General features: G+C 41.1%; 1 protein-coding gene across 2 annotated transcripts in view; it reads right to left on the bottom strand.

The window, feature by feature from the left end:
• syt7b (synaptotagmin VIIb) overlaps nucleotides 1-18,052 on the bottom strand; it is a 189,760-nt gene that overhangs the window by 59,908 nt on the left and 111,800 nt on the right. The window contains exons 4-6 of one of the 2 annotated variants that reach the window (XM_022669486.2): nucleotides 15,309-15,443; nucleotides 7,473-7,625; nucleotides 1,682-2,038 (exon numbers count right to left, since the gene is read on the bottom strand). In XM_022669486.2, the coding sequence (XP_022525207.1) occupies nucleotides 1,682-2,038; nucleotides 7,473-7,625; nucleotides 15,309-15,443 (645 nt within the window). The remainder of the gene's footprint in view (nucleotides 1-1,681; nucleotides 2,039-7,472; nucleotides 7,626-15,308; nucleotides 15,444-18,052) is intronic. The other variant, XM_049465809.1, reaches the window with a different exon arrangement.

The raw sequence follows: 18,052 nt of genomic DNA, 5'->3' as shown, positions 1-18,052 counted from the left end.
TGTTTTACTGAGCTAATAAAAACTTACTGCGCAAAAAATAAGCATTTTCTTTGCTAAAAATTCCCACAGGCACCTAAAACATTTGCACAATACTGTAAGTGTTGCGCTGTGGCGCAAATAACAGCCAAGCCAGAGCCAGGTTATGAAGAAGAACCTTATATCGGAAAATGACTGTAAACTGATAGAGGGAGCCCATGAATGAGTCCAAAATTGATGTGGGTAAATGGAGCTAAACAGTAATATCCACATGGATAGCTATTATTTGAATTTTGGAACATAGAATGACATATTTTGCTAAAAAAGCAAAGAAAACATACCTATATATAGGTTTGGTAACACTTTACTTGGATGGTCCATTTTATGGCCTTGTTGATGCTTAACTGACATTCAACTAACACTAAATTGAATGTCCATTAAATTTAACTTAACCCTATGTTGAATGTAAATGATTCAAAATAGAACCTAACCGTACACCTAACCCTAACCTTAACCCTTAATCAACCCTAAAATCGAACTCTACACCTAACCCTTACCATAACCTTAACCTAAACCTAAAACCTAACCTTAAACCCAATCCTATAATAATAAGATAAGCATTAGGGTTAGAGTTGAATGTAGGGTTATATTCACTAGAGAATCATTTACTTTCACCTTTTAGTTCATTTGCATTTAATAGACATGTAGTTGAATGTTAGTTGAATGTCAGTTGAGCATCAAAGAGGCCATCAAATGGACCATCCAAGTAAAGTGTTACCATAGGTTTTAGGCAGTAAAGAAGCTGCATTCCTGCAACTGTGAGCTGACTGCTTGGTCTGAGAGAAATTGGATGGTCTTGCCACCATTGTCTTTGCCATAGTGTTGGGAAACAGAAACTGGGACTACTACAGACTGGAAATGTATTTAGTCCCCAGTGATTAATCGAGTGATCTGACGTCTCATGGTGACACTTCAATTCCACTGACGACAGTTGGTTACTCCTAGTAATAATATGAGGAGCACTAACAGCTCAGTGATATGTGCAGGACGTTCTGCTGACATATGTGTTGCTGCCTCTCATGGCAGGACTCTCAACGTGCATTTTTCAGCAGGATAATGCTCATCCACACACAGCAACAGTTTTCCAGGAATTAGAAAGATTGCAGCATTCCTTGTCCTGCCTGGATTCTACAGACCATGTGTAAATGTGTGGCAGGATGCCATACGGAACCTGTACACTTCCAAACTCAACCATCTCAATCTCATCTTATATCCAACATAGAGGCACCAACAGAGTCTACACTAGAGCCTCCTTTCAGTCACAGAAAAGTTTTACCCAATAAACTTATTGAAAAACTCTAATATATCATCATTACATTCACACAGATAAAGATTCACTTTGTTGCAACTATCAAACATCAACCCACACAGTCCTGAATAAGCTAACTGCTGCCCAGTAGTTTTCTGTTATAATTCAACAAAAACCTTTTATCTCCAAAATGGCACATTTATAAGAGAAATAAATAAACCTTTTTAAATTTCAATGGAATATTTTAGAGAATATCAGAGGATTTGCACTGTTACAACAATCCTGACTTTGTGAATAACAACATTCAGATTTACTATATGCCATGAAAATAAAACATGTGCAAAATGGAGATACAAGGATTTTGCAGGAGAGTGAAAACAGGTGAACTGTACTCACAGGAAGGATTTGACGTCCATCCCTCTGGTGCGGATCTGCCCCATCATGTGATCCCAGCTGCCCGGGTTGGAGCGCGACCGGCCTCCTCCTCCCGTCCTGTAGCGGGACGCCCCCGCCCCAGCCGGGCTGCCACTGCCACGCACCCCCCGCGGGCCCCCCCGGTGGCCCCCACCCCCAGGTCCTGTGTGCAACTGGCCCAGGCTCTGGGAGGTGACTGGGGGATCGTTGGGCCCTGGCGGGGGCTGGTGGGTTAGGGGCTGCTGGAGGCTCTGCTGCCTGACCAGGGGCCTGGGGCGAGCGGCAGAGGACGGGATGTGCTCCAGGGTGGAGGTGGTGGACAGGGACGGGTCCCCAAAACTGGGACCCCGTGCACAGAGCACAGGGGCCGAGTTATGGGGAACACAAAACAACGAGAGAGAGAGAGAGAGAGAGAGAGAGAGAGAGAAAGAGAGAGACAGAGAGCAATGGACAACAGGATAGACAACAAGGGAATAAAAAGTAAAATAAACATGTAGAAAAAGGGAAAGGGAAATAACCAAAGAAAAAAAACAAAAAGTAAAAATGAAACAGAAAGAAAAAAGTAAACAGGAATAAAAGGAAGGAGGAAAGGCAATCATGAAGGAAAATATATAAAGAAAGAAAAATCAAGAGGAAAACGAATAAAGGAAGGGATAAGGTGATAGTGATACACATTTTATAGACGTGAGCAGAGGCCAGACGTGAGAGTGCAGACATTTCGACACATTCCAGCATGAGGGACAGAGAGGACGTGATGGAGTGATGAAGGAAAAAGAGAGAGAGAGCACAGTTAGACAGCAGCTACGGTCTGAATCCTAACTAACCCAGCGCTCCATCTCTTCCTCCACCTTAATTCTCCATATTTATTCCTCCGCCGTCTCCCGTTCCTTAATTCCTCCCATTCCTGCCCTTCTGACCTTTTCCCTCTATCACTCTCTCTCTCTCTCTCTCTCTCTCTCTCTCTCTCTCTCACCTGTCCCCTCTGACTCTCGGCCCGTTCTCCATCCCCAATACCTCAATTCAATTATCCGTTTTCTGTCCTGCTCTTCCTCTCCCCCCACAGTGTCGTGTCTGATTAGTGTGAGGCGGTGTTGAGCTGCTCAGTCTGATGCTAATGTTCTGCTGGAGGATTTAGCGGCCGAGACGCCGGAACGCCGAGACGCCGGAACGCCGAGATGCCGCGCTGCACTCCGATCTGAATTAACTCAAATTCCAGCTGTTCTTCTCCCACAATGCTCAGCAAACGCAGCTTTCTCTGATCGGAAATACAATATCAGTCAAAAGTTTGGACACAAAATATTTTGGATAATTTCTATTGGTTCAATTCTCACAGAACTGTATCATGAAATTGACTGATTTTGATCTGTAGACTACGGTAGACTCTGCTCTATACTTTGCTCTATAGTCTGCTTTAAACACTGCTCTACACTCTGTTCTATACTCTGTTCTATACTCTACTCTATACTCTGCTTTAAACACTGCTCTACACTCTGCTCTATACTCTGTTCTATACTCTACTCTATACTCTGCTCTATACTCTGTTCTATACTCTACTCTATACTCTGCTCTATATTCTGCTTTAAACACTGCTCTATACTCTGTTCTATACTCTACTCTATACTCTGCTCTATATTCTGCTTTAAACACTGCTCTATACTCTGCTCTATACTCTACTCTATAAACTGCTCTATAGTCCACTCTGTACACTGCTCTTTACACTGTTTTATACACTGACCTATGCACTGTTCTATACACTGTTTTATACACTGCTCTATACTTTGCTCTATACACTGCTCTATACTCTGCTCTATACTCTGCTTTAAACACTGCTTATACTCTGCTCTATACTCTGCTTTAAACACTGCTTATACTCTGCTCTATACTCTGCTCTATACTCTGCTTTAAACACTGCTTATACTCTGCTCTATACTCTGCTCTATACTCTGCTTTAAACACTGCTTATACTCTGCTCTATACTCTGCTTTAAACACTGCTTATACTCTGCTCTATACACTGAACAATACTATCCTCTGCCCTATAATCAGCTCTTAACACTGCTCTATACACTGCACAATACTATACTCTGCTTTAAACACTGCTCTTAACACTGCTCTATACACTGCTCTATACTATACTCTGCTCTATACACTGTTATATGCACTGGTCTAAACACTGCTCTATACTCTGCTCTATACACTGTCATATGCACTATACACTGCTCTATACTCTGTTCTATACTCTACTCTATAAACTGCTCTATAGTCCACTCTGTACAGTGCTTTATACATTGTTTTATACACTGCTCTATACTTTGCTCTATACACTGCTCTATACTATACTCTGCTCTATACACTGCTCTATACACAAACCGCATCTCTGTTCAGTGGTATCCAGTTGCCATATTATTTTAGTAATTTTTGCCATAATATTCTAGTAATGAATGTACAAAACAGGAAAGACCTATAAAATAGCATATCTATAATATACTGTAATAATCAGGTGTGTCCAAACTTTTGAGCAGTGCAGTGTAGATCGAGGCACTTGGGAAGGTTCAGTAAGATGACGGTAGAGGATGGGAGTTAAAGCGGATGAAGAGATGAGTTACTGTGATTAACTGGAATATTAAGATGGTGTCTGGAGAGTTAGTTCAGGGTGAGTACTGAACTCTTACAGCATCAATAAACACCAACAAAAACCACAACTACATCAGATACACCACTCACTGTACTGCACACACACACACACACACACACACACATTCACATATATGAGATACAGATATGTACATTATGTTGCTCCTTGTACTGATCAGTCTGAATTAAACATGAACTTAAAACTGCCCCTAAGTCCTGTTCTCTCCTCCAGTCCTGTACAATACACATTTATATCTTGGCAGTGGGGGCGGGGCTGTGGGTGGGGGTTAAAGAAATGAAAAGAAATGTATGGATAGTAACAAATAAATAAAGAAATGGGGCTTATTTGCAGCAAAATACTCGTATAAATGAATCTACTGAATATCTGATCAGCATAGACACAATGTATTAAAAAGCCCTGAGGTCCAATTAACTGCAGCTTCTTCTCATCCCTTAGAATTAAATGTGCTTCTGTTTAAGATGGCCATATGTAAATGAGCTCTGTTGTGAATGGCTACCATCTGTACTTTGTCTAGTTTTGTCTGTAAGCTGTTGTAGCATACAGCTCTGCAAAAAAAATAAGAGACCACTAAAAAAGGATGAGTTTCTTTAATTTTACCAAATTGAAAACCTCTGGAATATAATCAAGAGGAAGATGGATGATCACAAGCTATCAAACCAAACTGAACTGCGTGAAGGAGTGGCATGAAGTTACCCAAAAGCAGTGTGTAAGACTGGTGGAGGAGAACATGCCAAGATGCATGAAAACTGTGATTAAAAACCAGGGTTATTCCACCAAATATTGATTTCTGAACTTTGTACTCAATAATTTCCTTTGCATTATTTGAGGTATAAAATCTCTGCATCTTTTTGTTATTTTAGCCATTTTTCTCATTTTCTGCAAATAAATACTCTAAATGACAAAATTTGTATTTAAAATTTGGGACAAATGTTTTTTTTTCTTGGTTTATAGAATAAAAAAAACAATAGCAAATAAATATAAATAGCAAAATCAGAGAAACTAATTCAAAAACGTAAGTAGTCTCTTAATTTTTTCCAGAGCTGTATATCTAATAGACATTCCATATAGAATTTCACCTGCAACCAGGTAAATCAGCCTCACCACACACACTGCAGAGCTGGAGCTGATTTAATTTTATTATTAAATAAAACTTTCAGTGTGTTATCAGTTATCTATTATTCTGCACTTTTCTGAGGAGTTTTTTTTTCTACTGAACCACAGAACTCATACAGACCTTCTGTTTTCACTACTCAAGGCTCAAATCTGACACTGGATCAATGCTCTCCCACCCGGCACTGCTTCTCTCGTTCCTAAATATTTGATCAGTTCTGCAGTGAGGCTTCAGCAACCCTGAAACGTCGAAATTCTACCTCTTCCAGTCTGAATTAGGAACATGTTTACCAGTTATCCCAAAAATCTGCAACAACCTTAACTCTTATACTACCGCAAGGAGAACCACTGGGGAACGACTGATGGATCAGGAGTAAGAAAAAATAAAAAAACTCTGTAAAAATGCTGTTCCGCCCCCAAACAAAAACAGACCAATTAGAGTCAGGAGCTCTGGAGGAGTGAAGGGGAATCTGAGGGGTTCATTTGATCACATCATCCAGCCGGTATGAATTCACACACTCACATGTTCAGCATGTTATCAAATGTATCAAATCAATAGCAAAGTATAAATATTTGATATGATGAACATTCAAATTTAAATAAAAGAAAACGTGCTACATTTCAGGTGTCTTGGTAGATCGTGCAAGTGATTTTTAACCCCTTGTGTTCCATCATTTCACTTGCTAATGTTCTTTATGTAAGATATTCTCAATTTCTCAGTTTTTTATTATTATTGTAAAATAAAGCTATTCATTTACTTGAAGCAATATAACAAGCAAACGCACACTTTTATAAATCCATTCAGAAAGAAAATCTGTATCTAGAATCTGTATCTAAATAGATAATTTAGTATTTAATATAAATAATTCACTATATGCTGTGAAACTTTTAATATACACTTTTAATGATTCTGTAGCTACTACAAATTATTCAATAACTCCTCAAAGGAATATTTACTCTTACTATGAAAGAATGCAGTAGTGTAGTGTAATATATAAATGATTTAATATCCACTATGGATTTAGTGTTTACTAAATCATTACTAAAACCACTATATCCTTTATGTGTCAACTATTAATGAATTATTTATCATCTACTAGTTATTTAAAAATGTAGTGACTACTACAATGTGTTCAGTATCTACAATAAATTATTCTGTAGCCAGTATGAATTATTATATATAGGGATTGGACAATGAAACTGAAACACCTGGTTTTAGAATACAATAATTTATTGTGGTGACGGACAGTTCTGGTGGAAACAGGAGAGTTGAGGTGCACATTGAATTATGTGGTTTTATGTTTTTTGGATACAATCCGGGTTAGCACCCGAACATCCCTTTCAGACAGCTTCCTCTTACAGCATCCACAGTTAATCCTGTTGGATGTGGTTGGTCCTTCTTGGTGGTATGCTGACATTACCCTGGATACCGTGGCTCTTGATAAATCACAAAGACTTGCTGTCTTGGTCACAGATGCAACAGCAAGACGTGCACCAACAATTTGTCCTTTTTTGTATGTCACATGTCATATTGTTGTGTGCATTGCAATATTTTGAGTAAAACTGTGCTCTTACCCTGCTAATTGAACCTCTGCTCTTACTGGTGCAATGTGCAATTAATGAAGATTGGCCACCAGGCTGCTCCAATTTAGCCATGAAACCTCCCACACTAAAATGACAGGTGTTTCAGTTTCACTGTCCAACCCCTGTATATGTACTATTAATATATTATTTAGCATGTACTATAAATGATCCATACAGTGAATTTAAAGTGTGGAAAGGGTTAATAGGTGTGTGTGAATAACAGTCAGCTGTATTTCTCCATGAGGAGAGATTAATGTGTGTAATATTGACGGCCTCGGTCTCGGTGCGTTCATGCACGGCTACTCGTCCTTGTGAAAGTAACCTTCAGTGTAAATGACCCTCGTCCCAGTGCAGAACCCCATAAACCACTCCACACACCCCCCCAACCCCCCGTCGCTCGGCTCTGACTGCCGCTGCCACTCACTTGCTGGGCCTCAGGTTGCCGGAGTGTAAGTGGCCCTGGACGGTATGCCATTTCCCCGCCTTGCTGCTGCCTGCCCCTATGCTCCTGGCGCTGTCACTGCGACTCGGACCGCACCCTGCCCCGCCACCCGCCTCCCCCTTCTCCAGCGTCCCACTGGAGTGCGCCGAGAGGGGGGGCACGGACAGACAGACGGACAGAACAACAGGAGACAACAGGTAAAGAGAAGCGTCTGAGATAAGAGGCATAAGGGCACACAATCTGCAAACTGTAGATGTAAATGTAAATTTCCTGCAAAACACATTTAAGGTGGCAGTCTGTATTATACTGTTTCTAAACTGAAAGCAGAAGCATTTCTGATTGGAGAAGAATATGGATAAAATATTGCGTTTAATGGTACCAGTGTGCTGGAACCTGCTAATCCTATTAATTTATTCATTGTAAAAACTGGGGTGTCGGGGCGTTTTTCGTGGGGGTTCTTCTGACCACGTCACGAGTCTTTACAGAGGATACGGCTCAGTTTTACTGAACACGAGTGGCTGGTGGAGCAATGGAGACTTCAGAAGGGGAAACTCAGAGTTCAGTAGGTCATTCACTCATAGTAAAAACAAAGAAACGAAGGAATGAAGTTTCTGACTGAGCGCTCTTTCTCTCTCTCTCTGATGAAACATAACCTGGAATCGGATTCATCCGCTCTGAAAGAAGTCCGCATCACACCCGCCCAGTTTAAAATGATTCTTCCACATGCTTGGTGCAATTACCCATTCTCACCTGAGAGGGCCCTAAATCTCAAAACTTAGGGACATCAGCTTTAAATATTGAGAGCTCTAAAGAGATCCTCTACAAATTCAAAGATTGGTATGGATGTCTGACGAGTGACTGTTGTCAGGATTTTAATCAGTCACCTGTTTGTTTTATTCAATTCAATTCAAGTTTTCTGCCGCTTTATAGAAACACACCAGATATTTAACTGAATAAACCTCAGTTCCAGACCACAACACCCATTGGCATAGATATATTCCTGAACTCCATCGCTATTTTAACATTATGGAAGAAAGGTGTAGGATAGCAATGAGCAGTGTTGGGAAGTAACGGATTACATGTAACGGCGTTACGTAATCAGATTACAAATTATGAGTAACTGTAATCCGTTACAGTTACTGCTTCAATAAATGGTAATCAGATTACAGTTACTCTGCTAAAATTAAAGGATTACATTGCGGTACTTTCCTATTTTTTTGCTCTTCCAACACTGACAAAACGCAAATAACATTTTGCGGTGAATCGCTCTGATATGACAGGGAACTGTCTGTCCCTTCTCCCATCTCGCTGCACACACACACACACAGGGAGGAGGGGCAGACAGCGGCTCCGCACACACAACGAGACGAAATTAATTGACATTTTGATCAACGAATAAAAACGAGACGAAAATGTTTGGCAGGGACGAAATCCAATCAGAACTGATTTAGTTCTGTGAAAGGTAGTGACCAGTTAGGAAGAGATCCAATCACTGCTACTTTAGCGAAGGTGGAGAGGCGGGACAAGCGGGGTACTCATCCAATCAGTACCTGTTTTTCCTGCAGTAGCGCTGCGCGCTCAGTTACAAACCCGGGAATTAACCTGTCGATACTTACGGAGCTCGACTGGAAGTTAACTCGACAGTGTTCAGCAAGGAGAGAGAGAGAGGGGCGATATATTTCTCCTTTGACGTCGCAAAAAACAAGATAACGTGTAAACCGTGTGGAGCGACTCCATCTCCGGTAAAAACACCACTAATCTTTCAGCTTCTGCAGAGCAGAGTCCCACAGATCTCCATGCAGAGATCCGCGTTTTAATACTGATGTTATTTCATGAGCTGATGGGGTGTTTAACTCGGCAGTGCACTAAAACACAGAACTGATACAGAACTCACTCATTAAGATCAGATCATCTGTTTAGTCTCACAGTGGGAAAGATATAGCTAGTGTTAAAGCAGGAACAGGTCAGAAAGAAACTCAATAATATATCCAAAATAAAACAATAAAATAAGTCAATCTCTGAACCCAAAAGTCTGTGTAAAGTTCCTTACAGCACTGTCTCATCAGTTTCTCACTTTAACTCATGAAGTCTCTCAGTACATCCTGAGAGCATCTCTACAGGACAGTGTGTGAATGTGTGTTCATTTATAGACTGTAGCTCCAGTAGGTGTGCTGGGTTAGTGCTGGAGATAAAACTAGATCATTTAAAAGCTGTTTTTGCATCTACAGCTCTGTTTAAACTATAATTTAACTATTCAGTTGTTTTATGACCTGATTTCTAGAGCAAAATTTTAAATGTAAAATATATATAGTCACACACCTATAATAATAATAATAATAATAATAATAATAATAATATACATTAAATCATATATAAATATATTTCACTTTCAAACATTAACAATATTACTCAATTGGTTATTAAACGTTTCATTTCGTATACGTGTATAGTTAATAATTCAAGGGAACTGATGAAAAAAGCATTTACATTTACACCCTTTACATTTTAGTCGACTAAATTTACTGTAATTTTAGTAGACTATATTCTTATGACATTAAGTTGACTAAAACTAAGTCGACTAAATTACTGAATTGTGACTAAAACTAAATGCTATTTTCGTCACAAAACTATGACTAAGACTAAATCAAAATTTGTTGTCAAAATTAACACTGGTGGCAAACCTGCAAGTAGATAGCTTACAGTTGTTGTTACATTGTTTGGTTTTAAATTGTTTTATCATCAATTTATAGAAGTGTTTCATAAAATTGTTTGATGAAATGGTTTCATAAGTATTTTTATAGAGTGATTGAAAAGGCTGTTTTATTTGTTTATCTATTTGTTAACTGGAAAGAAAAATAAAAGGATAATATGCAATATGTGGTTGCTACATTCATTCAGGCTTAAAAAAATGACAATATTGTAAGTAATCCAAAGTAATCAGATTACGTTACTCACTTGAAGTATTGTAACTGATTACGTTACAAATTACATTTTGAGTGATGTAATCAGTAATCTGTAAGGGATTACATTTTAAAAGTAACCTTCCCAACACTGGCAATGAGCATCAAACGTGCCTTGCGCTGGGTGTAAGATAGTGCCCCATGAGTTAAACATATAAACCCACATGTGTATTATTCAATGCTGAGGGCCCTATTGTACACCCTGCACAAGGAGTGCCGCAATGCTTGTTGCTATCTTACACCCCGTCAACAGTCTATTTTCACATCTTGCACCCATGTTGTTAAAATAGCGTCAGAGTTTATTTTTGCACCCTCAGAATACCCGAGACACACCGACACGCCCTAAATCCAGCGTGATCCGATAATTTTCTGATTTATATCCAAAATTCCCACTAGTAATTATGACTTCCAAAGCAGAACCTCGTATTTTCCATAATTCTGATAGAACATGAATGCAGCAGAGTAGGTATTGTAATACAGACTAATGTGGAGCTACTGCATCTCATTAGGGTTAAATGGGATTTTGCCAGTGTTCTGTAAGCATTATCTCATCCTCACTAAAGCATCTGTGGGCGGGGCCTGGATGGACCAATAACCTGAATAAGCAAGTCTAATATACACTTTCACACCCAGGCTGAACTGGATTACCAGTTGTTCCAGCAGTTTGATTAGTTATATTTTTAGCCTGGCACTGTGGATTTCAGCGTTATCCACAGTTTCACTCAACGACCAATAAAAACCAAGACTGCGCTCCCGTCCAGCAGAACCGGGGCCAATGAAGGCCAAGCCCAGACATCAGACAGACAACACTCATCATCCACAGACAAACAGGGGCAACAGACCCATCACCAACCATTCAAGCAGCAGTGCCAAAAGGCCATGACCCAGACTGCACCACCCAGACAGTAACATCAGGGGATCTTCAGCAGCGGAGGAGGAGGAGGACACACTGTGTTGGGCGGGGTTTACCTCACCATGTCTCACTCTGTCTGTTACCTGTTTGTTACTCTACTCTGTGTAAGACTGGACAGGTTTCTTATTTATCCTGTAGTGTTTAAATATAGCTGTTATTCTACAGTACAGTTAAAAGTTTGGGTACCCCTGTTTAAGTGACGTGTAAAATATAATTTATGCAGTGCTTCTAAATCCTAGTACTGAACGCACTGAATTATGGGAGTTGGAGTGAGGGCTGATAGAGGGTGCAGGTGAATTATGGGAATTGTAGTGAGGGCTGATAGTGGGTACAGGTGAATTATGGGAGTTGTAGTGAGGGCTGATAGTGGGTTCAGGTGAATTATGGGAGTTGTAGTGAGGGCTTTTAGTGGGTGCAGGTGAATTATGGGAGTTGGAGTGAGGGCTGATAGTGGGTGCAGGTGAATTATGGGAGTTGGAGTGAGGGCTGACAGTGGGAGTAGGTGAATTATGGGAGTTGGAGTGAGGGCTGATAGCGGGTGCAGGTGAATTATGGGAGTTGTAGTGAGGGCTGATTGTGGGTACAGGTGAATTATGGGGGTGAGTTGTAGTGAGGGCTGATAGTGGGTGCAGGTGAATTATGGGAGCTGGAGTGAGGGCTGACAGTGGGAGTAGGTGAATTATGGGAGTTGGAGTGAGGGCTGATAGCGGGTGCAGGTGAATTATGGGAGTTGTAGTGAGGGCTGATAGTGGGTGCAGGTGAATTATGGGGGTGAGTTGTAGTGAGGGCTGATAGTGGGTACAGGTGAATTATGGGAGTTGGAGTGAGGGCTGATAGTGAGTGCAGATGGATGGGATGTTCCATTTCCATTTCAAGTAATGTTTTATGTATTTAATATTCCTCCATCCACAGTGTAATGTATGTACCGGAAATACACTATAGAAACTAATATTACCACCTACAGTGAACAGTGCAGTGGGCAGAGCCTGGCTAGATTTGTCTATGTGAACAGTGACTAGCGACTAGTGACTAGAAATCACATCCACATACAGTGCAGGAGACCCCGCCCACATATTCCAGAGATCGGTGCAGCGTTCTTTAGATAACATGGGACATGATAACTATATTTAAGGGTAAATGATAAGGGATCCCCCAGGGCTGGGATTAGGAAACACTGATCTACAGCAAACTTGACTTTGATATTTGTGCTTATTGTGTTCATTTATACAATTTAACATATTGGGATAAAAATTAAACAAAAACTGTAAAATAATCTTTGGATATGCCATATTTTATCTTAGTTTTTTTTTTTGTCAATATGTAAAATTCTGTAAATAAACAGTAATTGTCTATTTAAACGTACAGAAATATATCTTTGTGAAATATCTCCTCACATATATTCAATCTGAAAATCAAAGGTGCCTAAACTTTTGCATGTGAATAGTGACACCGAAATGCTGCTCCTCATTAAACTCATGAGGTTTAAAAGAAAAAATAAATGTAAAAAAGTTAAACTGACACATAACTAAAATCAGTAAAGTCTCCAAGAATGGAACTATTAAAGCAAAACACAATATATTTCTACAGCATGGTTAAAAATGTGAACTATGGGCTTAATTTCTTAAATTAAAATAATTATGTCACATGTCAAATATAATTGGGGAACACAGCCAATCAAAGCACACAGAGAACATAAAGGGTGATCAGGAACAAAAAACACCAAGAAGAGTTCCCAGAACACATAGAACACCAACAACAACACAGTTAACAGTCAACCCTTCAGTAGCGGGAGCATGGACAGCAGTCTTGGGACAGATCCATGAAATTTTGCCAAGAAATTTAGAGAGTGGAAATTTCTCCTGTCTGCTTTAACCTGATAGGTCAAACGGCAGAGCTCTGAGGGTTGTCCGTCTCCATGGTGCTGCTCATGGGGCTGTAGGTGTGAGTTAGCGGTTAGTGGTGTAGGCGAGAGGTTAGCAGGTCTGGCAGGGCTGTAGTGAACGTGGGGACAGAAGTGAGCCAGACGAGGCTGAATCTGTGATTGGAGTACAATGGGTCAAATTCTCCTGTAGTCCATTTTTAGTAAGCCTGAAGTTTTGCACCAGAGCTGCAAACCTAACAAGTATTGGAAACTTATTAGCGACAATTAGCATGGTGCTAACTGCAGGCCTGAATCATCACACACTCTCTAATCAACATAATCTTTTATAGATCTGTTTATGTGGGTTTCAGAGGGTCCATGATGCTCTGTTGCGTATATTTAGCTGTACTGTAACCATGCTAACTGCTTCAGATACTTGGTATGGGGAAATGTGATGCTGTTAAACGTACAATAGTGCAGAAATTTGGACTAAAAATTAGAAAAAAAGGATCAAAGAGAAACATACTGTAATAATGCACTTTATAATCCGGTGCGCCTCAAAGTCCATAAAATACTGTTTAATGCACAAGAAACTACATTTAGGTAAATGTTTAATTGGGGTGCTGTTCACAGTCAAGAAGTAAATCTGACTAATTCAATAGAAGTATAACAGATTTGTCCCACTCAGGTTGCCGTCCACCCCCAGCAATGCCCACGGCTCGTGTTGGGCCCAGATGTTGGAGGGAATCAGGGTTCTAATTAAAGCACTGCTGATGGAACAGGGCGGGCAGCTCCAGCCTCCGTGTGCCAGAGTTGTGCATCTATTACGGCCTTTCAATTAGCCGCTGATTTATCTGGGGAGCGTGGCAACAGAGGCCGCTCTCCTTCCCAGATAATGACTTCAATTAAGCAATTAAAACCTGAGGCGGGGGGACTGTAGCTAAACCCCCCCCATCTCAACCGGTCCAGCGTCCTGTCTCCCAGAGGACAGTGGGGGTGGGGGTGGGATTGCGGGTCCTCTGAGGTCAGTTTGGGGCAGAGTGTGACTGGAATCTTAATGCATCACCTGAGCGCTTAGACCTGATCCCCATTCAGCTGGATTAAATTTACTGGAGGATTGTGACATTTAAACAATTAAAAAAAGTGAAGTACATGATATTTATGTATATATTTATATTTTAATCCACTATAAATCTGGAATATCTGTACATTTATAAACATACACTTCCAATTCATACCAGATTACAGTCCCTCCATGGATATGACTCTTAGATTGACTGTATAAACTATAAACACGGGGTGCTGAGTGGTCCAGTGGTCTAAAGCGCTGCCACTATGAGCGGCAGGTCGCAGGTTCGAACGCCCGCTCATGCAGCTTTGCCATCAAGCTGCCGGCGCTCAGAGGAAGCACAATTAGCCCTGCTCCCTCCAGGTGGGTAGATGGCGCTCTCTCCACATATTACTAAAGGGTGATGTCCATACTGTGATGCTACTCGGAAATGCTACATCAGCAGCAGCTCGAATAAAAAAGTGGTACATGACTTTACATGTATCGGAGGAGGCATGTGCTAGTCTTCACCCTCCTGGTGTGTTGGGGCATCACTAGTGGAAGGGGGAGTCCTAATCAGTGGGTTGGGTAATTAGCTATGTAAATTGGGGAGAAAACTGGAAGAAATTAGAAATAAAATTATAAATATATAGCAGATTCATACTGGATTAAAATCACTCAGACTGTAATAACTACACAAGATTCACAATGTATTTCAATACTCCACTATAATTACCTAAAGATACTACAACAAGCAAACACCCTTACTACTTCTGATTCATACTGGAATCAATCACTCAACAATACAGCTAATTATTTAAATTAGACTGTAACGCAACAGACACTGCAGATTCATACTGGATTTAAATGTAATTCTAGAACTTCTACAGTAATACATAACTACAGTTTCAATATCTTTATAATCATAATGCTGTATAGTTAGAATCAGCTTTGTTTTGTGTGTGTGTGTGTGTGTGCTCCTGTACAGCCCTGCACAGACTGAGGGAAGCTCTTACCAGGCTGGAGTGAAACTCACTTGGGCGTAAGGCGAGGGTCTCCGTACGGGGCGTAAGGCGACATGTTCAGCAGGAACTCTTTGGGCGGGTAGGAGCTCCACCGCTGCTGAACGTTACTGCTGTCATTATTATTCCAAAAATCCCTGTCTAGATCACTGCGACCAGAGAGAGAGAGACAGGTCAGAGCCACACACAACAACCAGAGAGAGAGAGACAGGTCAGAGCAACACACAACAACCAGAGAGAGAGAGACAGGTCAGAGCAACACACAACAACCAGAGAGAGAGAGAGAGAGAGAGACAGACAGGTTAGAGCAACACACAACAACCAGAGAGAGAGAGACAGGTCAGAGCAACACACAAAAACCAGAGAGAGAGAGAGAGAGAGAGAGAGACAGACAGGTCAGAGCAGTGCACAACAACCAGAGAGAGAGAGAGAGAGACAGGTCAGAGCAAAACACAACAACCAGAAAGAGAGAGAGAGAGAGAGAGAGACAGACAGGTCAGAGCAATGCACAACAACCAGAGAGAGAGAGAGAGAGAGAGAGAGACAGACAGGTCAGAGCAACACACAACAACGAGAGAGAGAGAGAGAGAGAGAGAGAGAGAGAGAGAGAGACAGACAGGTCAGAGCAACACACAACAACCAGAGAGAGAGAGAGAGAGAGAGAGAGAGAGAGAGAGAGAGACAGACAGACAGATCAGAGCAATGCACAACAACCAGAGAGAGAGAGAGACAGGTCAGAGCAAAACACAACAACCAGAAAGAGAGAGACAGGTCAGAGCAACGTACAACAACCAGAGAGAGAGAGAGAGAGAGAGAGAGAGAGAGAGATTAGAGCAACACACAACAAGAGAGAGAAAGTGTGTAAGAGAGAGAGAGAGAGAGAGAGAGAGAGACAGACATAGAGAAATATGTAAAAAGAAAATGTAATAAATATTATATAGAGCATCCTTATCACACTCTTATAATAATTAGTATTACATAACTGGAGTGGGATGAAGCAGATCTGTATTGTGTGATTTTACAGTATAGAAATCAGGATCCATCTGCCGATGGATGAGCTCCTGTCTCTCCCGCACTCAACTCTGCCTGTGATCTGCAGCCTCCGGACTACATTGCCAAGGATGCACCACACAGCGACATTACACCCATTACAGATCACACGACTCAGCACATGATACTTCCAGGAAGTAGATCACCTGAGTACTAGCCACATGGTTTAGCCCTATAAAATGTGGCTCACATGCCATGCAGATACCAAATCAATCAACTCAGATACCACAGCAACCCGCACAGATGCCACAGCATGCAATGCAGATGTCACATCAATCCAATCAGATATCACAGCAAGCCAAGTAGATACCACAGCAACCCATGCAGACACCAGAGCAACACATACAGGTACTGCAGCTACTCATACAGATACCACAGCAACCCACACAGATACCACATCAATGCAATCAGATACCAGAGAGAGCCAAGTAAATACCACAGCAACCCATACAGATACCACATCAATCCAATCAGATACCAGAGAGAGACAAGTAGACACCACAGCAACCCATACAGATACTGCAGCTACTCATACAGATACCACATCAAGCCATGCAGATACCATATCAACCCAATCAGATACCACAGCAAGCCAAGTAGATACCATGGCCACCCATGCAGACACCACAGCAACCCATACAGATACTGCAGCTATTCATAAAGATACCACAACAAGCCAAGCAGTTACCACAGCAATCCTTGCAGATATCACAGAAACCCATTCATATACCACAGCAACCCATGCAGATACCACAGCAACCCATACAGATACCACACTAGCCCAATCAGATACCACATCAACCCATACAGATACCACAACAAGCCAAGCAGTTACCACAGCAACCCCTGCAGATATCACAGAAACCCATACAGATACCACATTAGCCCAATCAGATACCACAATAAGCCTAGCAGATACCGCATCAACCCAATCAGATACCACAGCAGGCCAAGCAGATACCACATCAACACAATTAGATACCACATCAAGCCAAGCAGATACCACAGCAACCCCTGCAGATATCACAGAAACCCGTACAGATACCACATCAACCCATACAGATACCACGACAACCCCTGCAGATATCAAAGAAACATACAGATACCACAGCACCAGTCATCCCAACAGATCTGATCTAAGAAAGAAATCAGTTTTACCTACAGTCTGAACACAGTGTTACTAATAGCAAAGACTTATCTTAAAAATATTAACTTTGACAAAGAAGCTCAACCACATTAAACCATTAAACTTGTAATAGGACTGGATTTTGGAGTATTTCTGACGGTCTATTAATCATAAAAGGTTAATATAATGCACAGAGTAGGTGGAGTGCTTAAATAATGAGATAAAGAGATAAAGTGGAGATGCAGGCAGAGATATGTAACCCCTGCATCTTTATCTCCATCTCTGTATCGCCATCTGTATCTCTGATATAAAGATCTCTGTTTCTCCAACAAACCCACAGAATCCACTCCTACTCACATCAGCTTTACATACAGTTCAGATCTCCACACTCCACCAACATTATATTCAAAATCACTATACACACACACACACTGCCACACACTGCAACACACATGCAGTGGAATCCCGGGGTAAACACACTCAGGCACTTGCACAGGCTACGCTACAGACAATGCCTTGACTCAATGAAGAAGTATAAATTGGCCTTAATGATGCCTCCACTGATGAAGGTAGAGTGAAATT

Source organism: Astyanax mexicanus, chromosome 16, assembly GCF_023375975.1.
Source record: "Astyanax mexicanus isolate ESR-SI-001 chromosome 16, AstMex3_surface, whole genome shotgun sequence".
Lineage (NCBI taxonomy): Eukaryota > Metazoa > Chordata > Actinopteri > Characiformes > Acestrorhamphidae > Astyanax > Astyanax mexicanus.
The sequence above is the reverse complement of the archived record's forward strand: the minus strand, read 5'-3'. Positions and strand labels throughout refer to the sequence as shown.